This window comes from Antennarius striatus, chromosome 8, assembly GCF_040054535.1.
Source record: "Antennarius striatus isolate MH-2024 chromosome 8, ASM4005453v1, whole genome shotgun sequence".
Classification (NCBI taxonomy): domain Eukaryota; kingdom Metazoa; phylum Chordata; class Actinopteri; order Lophiiformes; family Antennariidae; genus Antennarius; species Antennarius striatus.
Window position 1 is genome coordinate 17,521,900 of NC_090783.1, and position 13,925 is coordinate 17,535,824.

The window sequence follows — 13,925 nt, forward strand, 5'->3', positions numbered from 1 at the left end:
AGGTTTAATTTGAGGGACGGAAGAGGTGAGAAAAAAAACAGGAAGGGAAAAGTTAAGTACAGTCAACAAGTTATTGAACTTCCTTGAAGGGAAATCCAATATCAATATAAACCATAAATAATATTTAAATCTCTTTATTACACACATTTTTCATTAGAATAATAATAATAATAATAATAGAATAATAAACCGGTGAAGCCCTCAGAGGGGGAGGCAGGAGGAGACACCACCCTGTGGACAAACTGCAGTGGTTGACGGTTCAGCTCCTGAACCGCCGGATTAAAAGCGTCCTGCGGTGCGTAACGATGGTTTACGGTCATTGTTCCCATGGGAACGGTGTCCGTGAGACGGCAGCTCTGATCTCGCCGATTTTCGTGCGTCCGCGGCCTCGTTTCACTGAACCGTGAAAATGTGCTGATCCAGCAGAACTCAGAACAAACTGCAGACACTTGTCCATTTTTTTTTTTTACAGCTGATTTATTAAAAGGGAAATTCATGTATTGTAATATTGTGTAAAAGCTTGTCGAAAGTCCCTGCAGCTAATATTTAGAACATGTTTATTGGCTACTATCCCATATGCACACTTTATAACACACAGACTCACAGTCCAGAAGAGAACGGAGGTGACGTCATACCTTTAAAACACATTTAGAAAGACAACTTCACAGACAGCGACATCATATAGTTTAAAGCCCTTAGAATAATGAGAGATTAGCTTCAGAACTGAGGCACTACTGTCATTTACAGCGCAAAGACTCACTCTATCCTCACACACACACACACACACACACACACACACACACACACACACACACACACACACACACACAGTGCAGTCAGTTAAAATCCAGTTAAAATTAGTGTATTTCAAGTGTCATTATAAAAATGCCACATTCAATCATATTCAACGACACCTGGAATTAAAACTATTCCGGTTAAACATGAAAACAGACATGAATAAAAGTTTGTTAAATATTGTGGCTTCCACTTCTCTCCCAAAAGCTGAAATTCAATGTGTGTGAAATTATGATAGAAAGCATTATGGGACAGGAGATAACATTAAAAATAGACGGTCCGGAGGGACTTGAGGTTAAATGAAAGACTGTCATGTGGTTTGGTTTTTGTTTTCTGTTCCAGGCCGACATCTCTTAAGGCCCCATCCACACGATGCTGGAACTTTTTGAAAACGCAACTTTTTTCTTGCGTTTACGCCTTCCGTCCACACGACAACACAGATATCCGAAATGAAAACGCAACTTTTTGGAAACGCTGGCCGAGGTGGATTCTTTTAAAAACACTGGGTCTGTGTTGTCGTGTGGACGGCGTCTCTGCAACTTTTTAAAAACGCTGACGTCTTGCCTGCGACGAAAACCGATGTGACGTCATATTTATGGGCCCGTGTGTTGTGACAACAGAACGTGGAGGATTCCTATTGGATAAAATTTGACTCAATATTGCCACCACATAGTTTGGCATGCTTATAGCTGTCTTTGAAAACGCACTGGTGCGTTTATGTGTGGACAGAGATTTTTTTTGAAAATGCTGTCATGTGGACGCGAATCGTTTTTGACGCATTTTCAAAAAGTTGCATTTTTAAAAAAATCCGTCATTGTGTTGGTGCCTAAGCCTGCTGGGGCAGTTTGTATAGATGGTGAGGTTGTACGACACAGCAGGATCGTGGGCGGATGAGTCCGCTCCCTTAAAGCTGTGAGTCCTGACACATGTTAAGTGGACACAGAGCATGTTAGAGGTGTCATTATTGGGCAGCGTGGGTTGCAGCTTCATTCTTGTCCTGCTGCTCCTTCCTCTTCAACGTGTCAATCAGCGCCACCTCCCTGGCCTCCTTCTTCTGGTTCCTGGCTTCATACTGCAGCCTGGAAACATGCAAAATGTTTGAGCTACAATGGTGAGAATGATCTAACCAGTCAGAACTAAAATGCAGATGAAGACAATGGGGGAAGCCTCTGACCTGTTTGCAATGATCCTCTGGACAATGTCATCGGTGGTTAGGTTGTTCCCGCTGTCGATGGTCCGGAATATTTCCCTCTTCTTAGGCTCCTAAGCACGCAAAAAAAAAACCAACCTACTTCAAAAAATGCAAGAAACCTCCCCCAACAAATATCTGCAACCGCCAATCACCGTACACTCAACCAGGTCACATAACAATACACCAGCTTTTTTGTACCCACAAACTACTGGGAGTCAACTTTAAATGGTGCCTCTGTCTGAATTCACCTGTGCTAACAGAACGTTCTGACATTGAAGGCAGGCGTTCTGTACTCACAGCGTAGGGGTCTGAGCCATCCTTGTCAGGAAACACCTCCGTCTTGCCGTGACACACCAAGTCCACCTGCAAACAGAAACAGTCGTCACCCCATAGTCCCTCCTGCTCTGAAACTGCTGTTTAATCAGATTTGATAGGATAGACCTGTTATTAGGTTTTATTGGTTATTTATAGTCAAATATCCCTAATCTTTGACGATTTAAGTGGTAAAGTGTAAAAATTAGGATGCTGGGTAAACACACAGTGGGGCATTTGTTTAGTTTGTAGCTTGTCTTGTAATATTGAAAGGGTTCCACAAGGTGGCGCCAGATGTCATTTATATAAGAAAACTGCCATTTGTCTCTACTGTCTTAATATTCTTGCTCAGAATATTTAGGGGATTGGTGCAGAATAAAGTGCCTTGATATATTTTATGTTGTTCAAGAAAAACTGAATAGTTAACTGAATTTTTAATAAAGCTGCAAAAGTTGTGGCCTGCTCCAAAGACACCAGAGGGCAGGAACTCCCTATATTTGCGTGCAAACGGTCCTATCGACGTGTTCATGATCACCTCGAGGTTGGATGGGGCTTCCAGATTAACCTGCTCAACAAAACGAGGATACTTTGATAGATAGTTATACTTTATTTATCCCAAACTGGGAAATTTAGATTGACATTCAAAGTCAATCGTTCAACTGAACGTACGAGCTGCTCTGAGCCGTTTGGTTTTACGGTTAGCTCGATGCTACCCTACGTCTGCATTTGTTCAGGAAACACTGTGGCGTTGGTGCTTTATGGAGAAGCTCTCTTAAAAAACACAATTCAGTTCGACTTGGAACAGATGGACACTGTCCATTCCTCTCCTCCGTGCAGAACCTCCCTCCATCGTGTGCTTCCTCAGCAGAAAACCGAAATAGAACCATTATGTTTGCTAACGTAACAGACTTTATGTCACAATAAACAAACACAAAATTACAAACATTTTCAGGACAGAAATGGGACACTGTAGAGAAATTACACAAAAATAAACCCACCTTAAAATGATCCAGCAGGTCTTTGCCTACTGCATACGGCGCTCCAATCACCACCTCGGACACGTACTGGACACAGGAAAAAATAGTCACATCAATTTATTTTCTCTGATGAAGATTTCCTGGTGTGTGTGTGTTTGTGTGTGTGTCTCACCCGACAGGCTAGGACACTCAGCGTTCTCTCGTGGATGTTCATGATTGGATAGTTCTTCCCCTTGTAACGATTGACTTCCTGTTGAGAAGGACACGCTGATTTCAGACTTTCTTCACTTTTACATTTTAGATATTTTTAAAAACAAACTGGAATCTTGTAAGAACCATGTCGGCAGATCAACAGATTCACACACAATTCAAAGCAGCTCCCTCGCGAACCATAACAGGTCCGAGCTGCAGATTGCTGACGGGGCACAGTTGTGTTCGTGTCTCACCTTTTAGAGATTATTTCAATGAGATGTGTGTGATTATCAGATGATGTGTGTTCTTAGCCGTACCTGGTCAAAATGCAGACCTACGATGATGTAGGGCCTTTCTGCCTGTTTATAGACCATCTCTAAGAAGTCGACATGGCCAATATCTGCGAGGGTTGTGTGGTTAAGGCAACGACGGCGACATGCACCATGAAAGTGACGGCTGGTGACTCCGCTCTATTTATTTATGCAGGAAAAGGATACGAAAGAGGTCAAACGCCCCTGCCACGTAGATGATGGTGTCTCCGGGCTGAGGCTCCTTTCCTGATGCAAACTGGATGATCTTCTGAGATGTCTGGAGGAACTGAGACACTCCCGTCCACGGGCTGTTGCCCTTTGGACTCTTAAACGCCACAAGAGACGCAAACGTTAAGTTCACAGGGGGGTAAAATGGAGGCCAGGTGTTGCCTCACTTCATTGTTAATTTTTTGACAAAATTTCACTTGAAATATATGTTCCTTACTTTTCCAAAGTTGTCTGTGTGTTGCTGGTAATCTGGATTATCCTGCAGACATGATTAGAGATGAAAAGATGAGGCCACCACTAAAACAACTACTGTTACAGATTAAAGACAATCTCCTGACCAATGCCGGGTGTCTGAACTCACCAGGTTGCTGTGATGGGTTTTGGTCATGAGAAGCATTCTTCCCACCAGATCAGTCGTTGAAACGCCCTGTGTGCGCTTACACTCACGGTAGCGACCTTCACGCTTCACCTCTTCGTACGAGTCCTTCCCCTCTGCGGTCAGAGTGATGTCATCTGCAACACAAACGCATCGATTCATCGTCACGTCGGGAGCCTCCAGCGGTTCCACAGTTCGCTCGGCTCACCTCCGTGTACACAGAAGTCACAGTTATACTCGTCCAGCGTGGCCAGGGTGGTGACGTAGGGCACCGCCTCCACGATCTCATCCACCCACTTGATGGACCTCACGATCTTGTAGCGCTCCTCTTCAGTGAAGACTGGAGGACCTTTGTGTTTGGCGATTTCCTCTGTGAGAGGAGGAAGAGTAATCGATCGATAGTCAGCCGTTAATCAATAACATCTTCATCAGAGCGTCCAGTCATTCATCATACTGGAGGAAAGGAGGTAAAACCAAACTGTCGTCCGCATATGTAGATGATGGCAAATCCTGAAATTCATCTAATGCACAAATAACTTCATTTTTTACATGTAGTATTTGATTTAAAATGTTTGCGCGCACACACACAGACACACCATACACCTGCACACACAAACCAGCCCCACCCCCTCCTGAATCCCTCCATCAGCAGGACGTCTATTGAGGCCAACCAGAGAATAAAAAAACAGGAGTTGATTGAGCCGCGGCGGGACGGAGACCGGGAGCAGCTGAGGACAGTCTGAGGCGCCAAGGGCCTCAACTAATTCTGATTACATTGTATTGTATGGCTTTTGCTTTTACCCATGTTTTATGTTTTTAATTAATTTTACTTAGAATATTTGAGCCATTTTGTCTTTTATCTATAAGGTTTTTTATTTATTCGTCTGTACAGCACTTTGGTCGATTGTAGTTGTTGTAAAGTGCATAACAAATAAAGTTGGATTGGATTGGATACTATAACGCCATAGATGGGTTGATAGACAGACAGACATAGAAAGAACAAACAATCAAATGCAGTCAAAGGTGGACTCGTGTCACAGTCCTACCGTCGGTGTGGACCCCGACGATCAGGTGATCCGCCATGGCCTTGGCCTGCCGCAGCTGGTTGGAGTGACCGTAGTGCACCATGTCGTAGCTGCAGATAGAACGAATGGACAGCGACAGTTTTAATAAGACGGAAACACAAAACAGAAACGTTTTAACAGCCAGCATATTAGTTGTCTGGTAAACTTATTTCAAAGCAGCCTCTTAGAGGGAGAAAACTGGAAAGAGAGACATGGTTATTTGCTTTCAGGAATTTGTCAGCGACAAAGTGACTCCTTCACTGAAATAAGTCTTCAGGGATGCTGCTTAGTTCCTGCGTGTTCTGGTGAGCATGTGGTTTTTGACAGGCACCGTGCTGCTTCACGTTCCTGCAGTTTCCAAAACATACGTGTTGGCCCGATCTACATTTGACTCGGCTCCTTCAGAGTGATGGATACGTACATCAGCGCGTCTGCCCTCTAACAACCTCAAGACCCGTGATCTTCAATCAAAACCAGATTTCTAGATTTTCTCTAAAGAAGATCCGACTTCAAGAGACTGATCTAGCCTTCTGGGTATTTCCAATTCACATACTAGTACTGCATTTCACAGAAGGGAAGGTTCATTATGATCATTATTTCTTCCATGTCAAGACATCCAGATGAGCAACATTTTTTTTTACATTAACTGAGTGATGATGAAAAATGAATGAAGTGCATATTAGAAGCCAGGTGTTCAGCTTCAAGCACAGGTGGGGATCAGAGCCACAATGGCCTGTTGTACTGCCCGTGTTGTACTGCCCGTGTTGTACTGCCCGTGTTGTACTGCCCGTGTTGTACTGCCCGTGTTGTACTGCCCGTGTTGTACTGCCCGTGTTGTACTGCCCGTGTTGTACTGCCTGTTGACTGTGGGTCTGAGAGGACTGCAATTTCATCTGTGCTGTATGTCGTGCATATATGGAACATTTGACAATAAAGCTGACTTTGACTTTGACGGATCATCCCTACAGGACAGAAGACTTCTCTCCAGATGTGAAGCCATCCTCTGGAGACATTAAATCATCCATTACGGAGTTCGGCTCCGTTTCCAGACAGACGGATGGACAACAACAGAACCAAAGCTGACTGTCTGGAGTTGGATCTGAGTGCAAACAGATGTTTGTGCTGATGGCCAGTGTAAATAATCATCATTGCGTCATCTTTTGGGGACTTCTGTTACCTAACCCATCGGACTGGGCGGCCATGGGGGGCTGACAGCCTGATTTCACGGACTGGAAGGAAGTTTTCCAAGAAAATAAAAGGACATTCTTAATGTTCTAAAACTGAAACACTAAATGAGCTTATCGCTCAGGTAATGACGTCGCCTTAAATCTCCGGTAACCATTAGCGTGAAGCTCCTGTTGCCAAGAATCAGCATGCACGAAAACACAACATAAACAACAACAACAACAACAAACTGCAGGTCAACAAGCACCGACACCGACTCACCAGCCGTCACACCACACACGAACGACGCGCTTCCTCTTCGCGGGGCTGCACGCCGACCCGCCCGGCTCGGTGCTACCGGCTTCTTCGTTAGCATGGTGCCCGTTTTTAATCATGTCCGCGGATCCCGGCGAACCACAGGAAACACGGAACTGAACACGTAGCGGCGAACCGAGCGAGTCCCAGCCCGGAAAGGTCGAGGGTGACTCGCGAGGGACAGTTTATAGGGTTCTTAGCCCAAGCCTTTGACACAGACCACGCCCCCACAATGACGTCAGGACTTTATCCTCTCCTGACGACGCTCGGCTTGCGTAACCCACCTGTCATGTGATCAGAACACCGCGTACCAGCGTGTAATTCCTGGAAACTCGTTTAACGGCCTTTTCAGCTGCTGGACACAACACCGCTGATATCAAGGGGTTTTGTTATTTTTGTCTCATTATAATAATTCATATATATGTGTGTGTGTGTGTGTATTTATATATATATATATATATATATATATATATATATATATATATATATATATATATATATACACATATATATATATACACATATATATATACACACACATATATATATACACACACATACATATATGTAGGTTTTCGGTATAACCAGTGTAGATTTGTAAATTTCTAATTACTGTATATACATATTTTCGAATTACTGCTTTACTTCTTCTATTTTTTACTTCTTTTCTTCATATTATTGTTATGTGTATCTTATTTGTCGAGTGTCTATTGTATTCTTCCGTTTCTCTGTGACTACTGCTGATATTGGTGCTGTAATAGTGGAAATTTCCCTACTGTGGGATGAATGTTTTTCTTATCTTATTATGTGATGTTTCTTTTTAAAGATGTTGAAGTGATATAAAACTAATACTTGTCCTGCTACATGCGTACTTTAGACTACATTTAGATAACAGCTGGAAAGTTAATTACTTTTACACCGGGCCAATAAAACAGTCGGAATGACATGAGTACATGTCTGAGTAGATTCTCAACCATCCAGATCAAGATTTAACAAAAGGATGCTGGATTTCCTTATAGGGTTTGATGACGTTGCACATCCCACCACCCGTGATGCACGTTGTCTATAAGGAACCATCTTCTTTAGATCCAGGTCTGCTGAGTCCTGGCCTGAAGAACTGACTCTCCTGTCACAGGATGGGACTGCGGCATGTTTCTTTTGTTTCTTCTTTATTTGCATTGTGGAGCAAACATTCCTCATCTTTTGTATGGCTGTCTCCCAAATAAGAGGAGAAAGACATTTTTTTAAAGTCCAGTTGCTTTCACCTCACTTTTCATGATGAGTTAACTTATATGAATCCACATTTAATTACAAAAACCAGCAGAGTGAAAATGAAGTTTATCCAGAAGCATAAATTTTATTATATGAGAAACATCACGACTGTTTTCGCAAAATACAATGAAAACCACTGAGTCATCACATTCAGTTCCAAGGATGTGAATTTTTGGAATGCTGAATATTAGCTTACGATGGCTAGTCTGGTCTTTAAACATTCTGATGTAGTATAGAGATGAGTATTAATAATACTGGATCTTCCTGAGGCAAATTATTGGAGACACATTTTGGTTATTTCCAACAATTTAAGTAAACAGTAACTTCCAGTAAAAAAAAAATTAAAACTAACCATTAATGATGATATTTACTCGAACTCTACTGCACGTAAAGTAGCAACAGCAGCAGAGTCTCTGCATAAATCTGCAGGATAGAGAATAAAAATGTAAACAAGATGGTTCCACCGCAGTAACCAAAAGAACAGTAGGAGCTTTAGTGTTAGCCTGCAAACCTGAGGATAAGACAGAAGTGAAGGTTGATGGTAAGATCAGGCAAACAAGTACTGCAAGTCAACAGAAACACCACTACAAGCAGACTGTTGTGGGTTTTACAATAAGACTCCAAAATCAAGACGTAAAAAAGCCGGAAAACCGTGCAGAAATCAAGTCGCTGATGATTTGCTGTTGTTCCCAGTTAAAAAAAAACTCTTCACATTTGCATACAGTAAGTTCCAGGTTAGACACCATGTACATCTACACAATCATTAATCTACCGGTATGTCTCACATTAATATAGCAACTGCAGTTATGAACTTGGCAAAAAAAATCGTTTTATAGAATTCTATGGCAACTATACGCTGCCAGTTACGAGCACCAGTTTTATAGCGATGAGAGGGTCATTTTGACAACACAACAATCTGTAGCTCTCATGAATAACAGGTTTCCTTTCTGTAAATCAACCTCTCCTGCCACACAGGAGCCTTTTCCTGCAGGAAATTCTAAAAGTTAATAATTCTGTAGTTTTTGTGTTCAAACACCATCTTGGGAACGCTTGGCTGATATTCTTCTCTCAACACTGCTAGCTTGGCAGTCATAAAAGTTGGCATTACCCCATGCCACTTTTAAAATTACTGTTGCGTAAAAATGTTGTATTTAACTTGTCCGTGGTGCAAAGTGCAATTCTCAAGTTACAAAATAGTCAAACTGACTTCAGCTGTCTTGCTCACACGCGCACCTGACTAAATTATAAAAAGGCAGAATAGCACCATTCATAATCATGTTGGGATTTATCCACTTGAACGTGCTGATCAAGTTCCCTGGATTATGTTGCTTTTTTCTTCTTCCTTCCCTTGCCATAGCCTCGTCCAAACCAGCCGCCCTGCACAGAAGCGGCTTCATCTTCCAGCTCTACAGGGGCGAGGAAATGCTCCTCCTGCCCACCAGGGGGGGGCATGACCTCACGGGTACGGCTGTTCACCTCTTCTGGCTGCAGAGGTGTGGCTAGTCTGAAGATGGGATCCTTCGACCTGGTGAAAACAAATGAAGGAAGTAAAGCTGATGATTTCTCTTCTTCTTTGGTAGATTAGTTTCTGCAGTGAATTATTAATCATATTGATATTCACACTTTACATACAGACATCTACCATCTTCATCTGAAGGGCTACTGAGTCACTGAGCCTAAATCTGGGCATTTCAGCAGTGTAGTCACATCAGATGCTCTTTACCTGTCATACACAGGAATCTGAATGTTCAGCTCCTCCATCAGGAGGCTCATCACTTCATCACACTTGCCATGAATTTTCAGCACGGCCAGATGGTCTTTTGGAGTCCACTACAATAAATACACAAACATGAGCCAATGAGAAGCCAAAACATTCTTCATGTATAACTCAAAGCTCAGGCGCACACCTGGAGATTCACGATGTACAGTTTGGGTCTTTTGTTTGCTGGTTTGTTCATGCACCATAGACATGGATATTTCTTCAGCACCTATAGGAGAGATATGCATAAGAGATTCCACAATCAAATAAGAGATCAACACAAGTCATTAAATCTAACATGCCAGTGAAATAGCCGATCTAAGCAGCCCAGCCAAAAGACTTGTGAAAACCACTGATCGCCTTTATTTTCTGTTTGTTTTGACTGAACCACTAAGAGAATAAAGGTCACACACTTCCTGTAGTTTATGACTCTACCTTCAGACTGGAGCCCAAGCAGAGGATAACATCTGCCTTCCTCGCAGCCTCTGCAGCTCCCTCCCAGTTGAGAGGTTGCTCGAGGGTGCCACGCTCCCCAAAGTGCACTATAGTGTCCCTGAGTTCACTGCTGCAGTGGCTGCACCTGCGGCCTGTCGAGTGTCGATGTAGCGACGTCCGCTCCGTCACGTCAAATAAACGAACATACTCCCTGACCGGGGAACAGGAAGTACACACCTGGGGGACGAATCATAGCAAAGGAGTTTTATTTCTTTAGAAATAAAGAATTTAATATTTAAAGATGAATATCCCCCCTCAAAGAACAGTAAAGTTAATTAATCAGTATATGAAACTCTACAGAAAAAAACAAAAATGTGTTGACAGATATGTAGATGTGAATGTCACCTCAATAAACATGTTGCCATGAAGCTCAGAGAGGGCTTGTCTGGGTAGATCACTACGCAGATGAAGTCCATCACAGTTCTGAGAAACAACATGCTTTACCTGTGCAGACAAACAGGCAGTTATAAATACGAAATACTAAAATGTGTAACATACACGACCTCTATGGTGTCAAACTAAGGACTCCTTACCATTTTTTTTATTTGTAGCATCCTAATGCCCATGTGTGTGAGGGTGGGCTCGGCTTTACTCAGGTCACATGACCTATTTTAAAAGAAACAAAGATAAAACTATTTGGAACTTACAATAATTTGACTTTTAGAAGTGGATGTGGTCAAGTTCACATAGAAGGAAAGAGCAGAGGTCACCTGACTGTCTGGCCTTTCTGCAGCTGTGTCCACACCCCATTAGGACCCCTGTAGTCTGGGATAGACGCTGCCTGAAAACAAAGACAACATCAGTCGCTGCACATTAACGACTAAGACAAGGTATTCGAAGAGTTGAGCAGACTTCCATACCGTACTAATACCAGCCCCCGTGTAAACCACCAGGTGTTCTGCTTGTTGGACAGCTGCAGCCAGCTGACAGACTTTACTCTTCAGCTCCTCTGCCTCATCAAAAACCTGCAGACAGAAGAGAAATAAAGAAATGATTACCACATACTGTTGTGTTAACGCTGAGACATCCTTAACACTAGTGGTCACAAAAGATTTTATCTCTAAGTGATGACAGGGTGCTTGAGGGACCGTCCTGGGAGTTTGGAGTGTGTATGATGGATCCTTCAAAATGAAAGACGTTTCAAGCCCTCTCACCTCTTCCTGCTTTCTCTTCAGCAGATTTCCGCGGATTTGTCTCTGGCAGATCTCCTCCACAGTTTCTCTGTGCAGCAGTAACAAAGCGGCCTCCTCTTCTGACCGCTGCTCCTCTGGTTTCTTCAGGACCCTCCTCACCTTAAAACAGGAGAAACACGGACGCTAGTCAGGAAAACCACCGCTACACCGACCGGCTAGTTTAGCACAGCTAGCTTAGCAAGATGGAGAGAAACGCTACAACGGGTTGACGCTTCCTTTTACCAGCTTAAATATCGTCCTCTCCCTTTCTCGCTGAAGTACCCGAGCTCTTTCAAACGCTTTTTTCTCCGCCCGTAAAGAAACAGCAATCTCTGACTCCTCCGCCATCCTGTTTACGTTAGCCTAGCTGGAGCCGACTAGCAGCTATTTATTCAAAACACAGCCCGCACCAGCGATCGACTGGTAGGAAGTCGCGTGACGCTGAGTGGGCGACAGCGCCCCCTGCTGCTGGGGGACGGTAGTAGTGGAAAACCTGGTCCTGACCTCGTGGCCTTTCGGCGTATTCGTTGATCTTGAACTCGGACGATTTCTTTTAGAAGTTAAATAAACAGGACAAAAACCAAGTAAAATTGTAAAAACAGAAAGTACTTTATTTACAGAAATTTCTGGGCACAGAGACTAACAGGAAAGAAACTCCAAGCTGTGTGCAAAGAGCCATAATATACATACAATATTTATACCCTGTCTAGTAGGTGTTCACATGGGATGATCTAACTCTCATCCTATCAGAAGATGCCACCACAAGATGTTCTCCATTTTCCCACATTATGGCAATTATTTCATGTTCTCTGGAGGCTCACTCTACTATCTCGCAGCTGCAGGATCCACTCAAGGACATGCTGGCAGAATCACATAATTCTTCAGTCAGAGGTCAAATTTAGGATGTTATGAGTTATTGTTATCTGCAAGGTAAAGATGGTTTAACAGGCACACTAATTAAAAAGTGGTGATTTACAATAGTGAATTATAAGATGTGATTCAAAGTGTTAAAAATGGTGCAGATGTAATGCAAAGTGTCAAAAATGGTGCGTTAACATATATGTACAGCATCAGTTGCTACTCGCAGCTCCCACAGGTTCCTGAACGCAACATCCAAGTAGCTGCACTTACGATTAATTTCGTAAGTAGAAGTACCACTGTATAATCAACAACAGAGGAATGTTCAACATATAGAGCGTCAAAATCCCAAACAATAAAAATAGTAAATTGGATTGCAAGGCTTTGGTGGACGTCTGATCACAACAGAAAAATAGTACATCGGATTACATGGCTTTATATTGCGGAATTTCATTTATCGCAGGTGGTACTGCACGTAATGAGGGATTACTGTACAGTGTAGTTGGACATCTGACAGCTGAATTACATTAATTAATGTTATTCAGCTTTCAGTATAATATGGGACCTTTAAGGTTAATAACAGCTTAATAATTTTTTTCCTCTGAATCCAAGGCTTTAATAACAAGGAGAGTTCAGAAATCGGGCAATCAGAAAATCAAACAGACACATCAGAATCCAAGAAACAAGTTAAATCAGAACATGGTAGTCACATGAACAGGAATGCTGAAGAGTAGGACAAGTCACTAAGTGAATGAGTCTACTATGAACAGAGTACATGTAGTGGGTGTCGATTGACTGGGCAACAAGTTGCTGAGGAGTACAGGTAACAGGAATGATCTGATGGCATGCAGGAAGGTGAAGGATTCTCTGCATGCCTTTAGCTGTCCTGCAAGGACTTGACGAATCTCTGAAACCCACGTTTTTCACATCCATGGAAGGCGCCTGTATGATGTAAACCTCCTTTCCACCATTGAAGCACACTTCAAATTTCTTGCTGTCACCTTTTGACATTCTCTATATCACTCTCCCCGCATTTTTAAAAAGAATTCTCACCCTCTTCCATTCTCATCAAAAGCCAACACTTATGTTAGTCTTCAAAAATAATTTATGTAAAAACTAAGAGTAATAGTTTCTCTTTGAACCATTGTCTTTATGACACAGTTAATAAGATGTCAGTGGCTCTACCAATAACTGTTGTGGCTTCTCATCTTTGTTCTTCGACATTGCTTCTTTCCCTTTTATTCAAAGGTCAATTCCCTCTTGACCCACCAGTGTCCCTTGAATCAGTGGGGTCCATCCTTCTCAAAAAATGTAAGACATTTCTTTAGTCATTGGTCAACAACAAGAAAAAGAATTGTAGCCAGTGTCTGAGGTTCCTCGAACAGTCCCCCTTGTGTTCAACAAAGGCTTTAAAAATTCACCCTAAAATCTTAGAGGGTTGAA

General features: G+C 42.6%; 2 protein-coding genes across 3 annotated transcripts; both read right to left on the reverse strand.

Moving 5' to 3' along the window:
• Positions 1 to 118: 118 nt before the first annotated feature.
• On the reverse strand, positions 119 to 7,139 carry pcyt2 (phosphate cytidylyltransferase 2, ethanolamine). Of its 2 annotated transcripts, none has more exons than XM_068321667.1 (12): positions 6,894 to 7,135; positions 5,430 to 5,518; positions 4,592 to 4,753; positions 4,369 to 4,520; positions 4,225 to 4,266; positions 3,966 to 4,104; positions 3,786 to 3,868; positions 3,449 to 3,526; positions 3,298 to 3,363; positions 2,285 to 2,350; positions 1,970 to 2,058; positions 119 to 1,874 (listed from the first exon to the last, which is right to left on the reverse strand). In XM_068321667.1, exons 1-12 carry the CDS (start codon positions 7,004 to 7,006, stop codon positions 1,757 to 1,759), a joined length of 1,197 nt encoding a protein of 398 aa, XP_068177768.1. In that variant the 5' UTR covers positions 7,007 to 7,135; the 3' UTR covers positions 119 to 1,756. The 2 variants fall into 2 exon arrangements, 1 of the variants encoding a protein (XP_068177768.1); XR_011036914.1 differs by having other exon boundaries at positions 1,815 to 1,874; positions 2,236 to 2,350; positions 6,894 to 7,139.
• Positions 7,140 to 8,273: 1,134 nt separating this feature from the next.
• sirt7 (sirtuin 7) lies at positions 8,274 to 12,039 on the reverse strand. Its single transcript, XM_068321686.1, has 10 exons — positions 11,868 to 12,039; positions 11,607 to 11,744; positions 11,313 to 11,417; positions 11,163 to 11,233; positions 10,986 to 11,058; positions 10,798 to 10,896; positions 10,393 to 10,629; positions 10,106 to 10,186; positions 9,922 to 10,028; positions 8,274 to 9,723 (listed from the first exon to the last, which is right to left on the reverse strand). The coding sequence occupies exons 1-10, from the start codon at positions 11,970 to 11,972 to the stop codon at positions 9,519 to 9,521; spliced, it is 1,221 nt and encodes a 406-aa protein (XP_068177787.1). The 5' UTR covers positions 11,973 to 12,039; the 3' UTR covers positions 8,274 to 9,518.
• Between the last annotated feature and the right edge of the window lie 1,886 nt (positions 12,040 to 13,925).

What these genes read in the sequence shown, in the direction of transcription:
- pcyt2 (XM_068321667.1), bottom strand. Translation starts at nt 7,006, where the DNA reads ATGATTAAAAACGGGCACCATGCTAACGAAGAAGCCGGTAGCACCGAG. An exon ending in CGTGTGTGGTGTGACGGCTG is followed by an intron (nt 5,519 to 6,893) that starts GTGAGTCGGTGT and finishes TTCTATCTGCAG; the next exon opens with CTACGACATGGTGCACTACG. An exon ending in AGGGGCGTTTGACCTCTTTC is followed by an intron (nt 3,869 to 3,965) that starts GTATCCTTTTCC and finishes CAACCCTCGCAG; the next exon opens with ATATTGGCCATGTCGACTTC.
- sirt7 (XM_068321686.1), bottom strand. Translation starts at nt 11,972, where the DNA reads ATGGCGGAGGAGTCAGAGATTGCTGTTTCTTTACGGGCGGAGAAAAAA. An exon ending in TGAAGAGAAAGCAGGAAGAG is followed by an intron (nt 11,418 to 11,606) that starts GTGAGAGGGCTT and finishes TTCTGTCTGCAG; the next exon opens with GTTTTTGATGAGGCAGAGGA. An exon ending in CAGAAAGGCCAGACAGTCAG is followed by an intron (nt 11,059 to 11,162) that starts GTGACCTCTGCT and finishes CTTTTAAAATAG; the next exon opens with GTCATGTGACCTGAGTAAAG.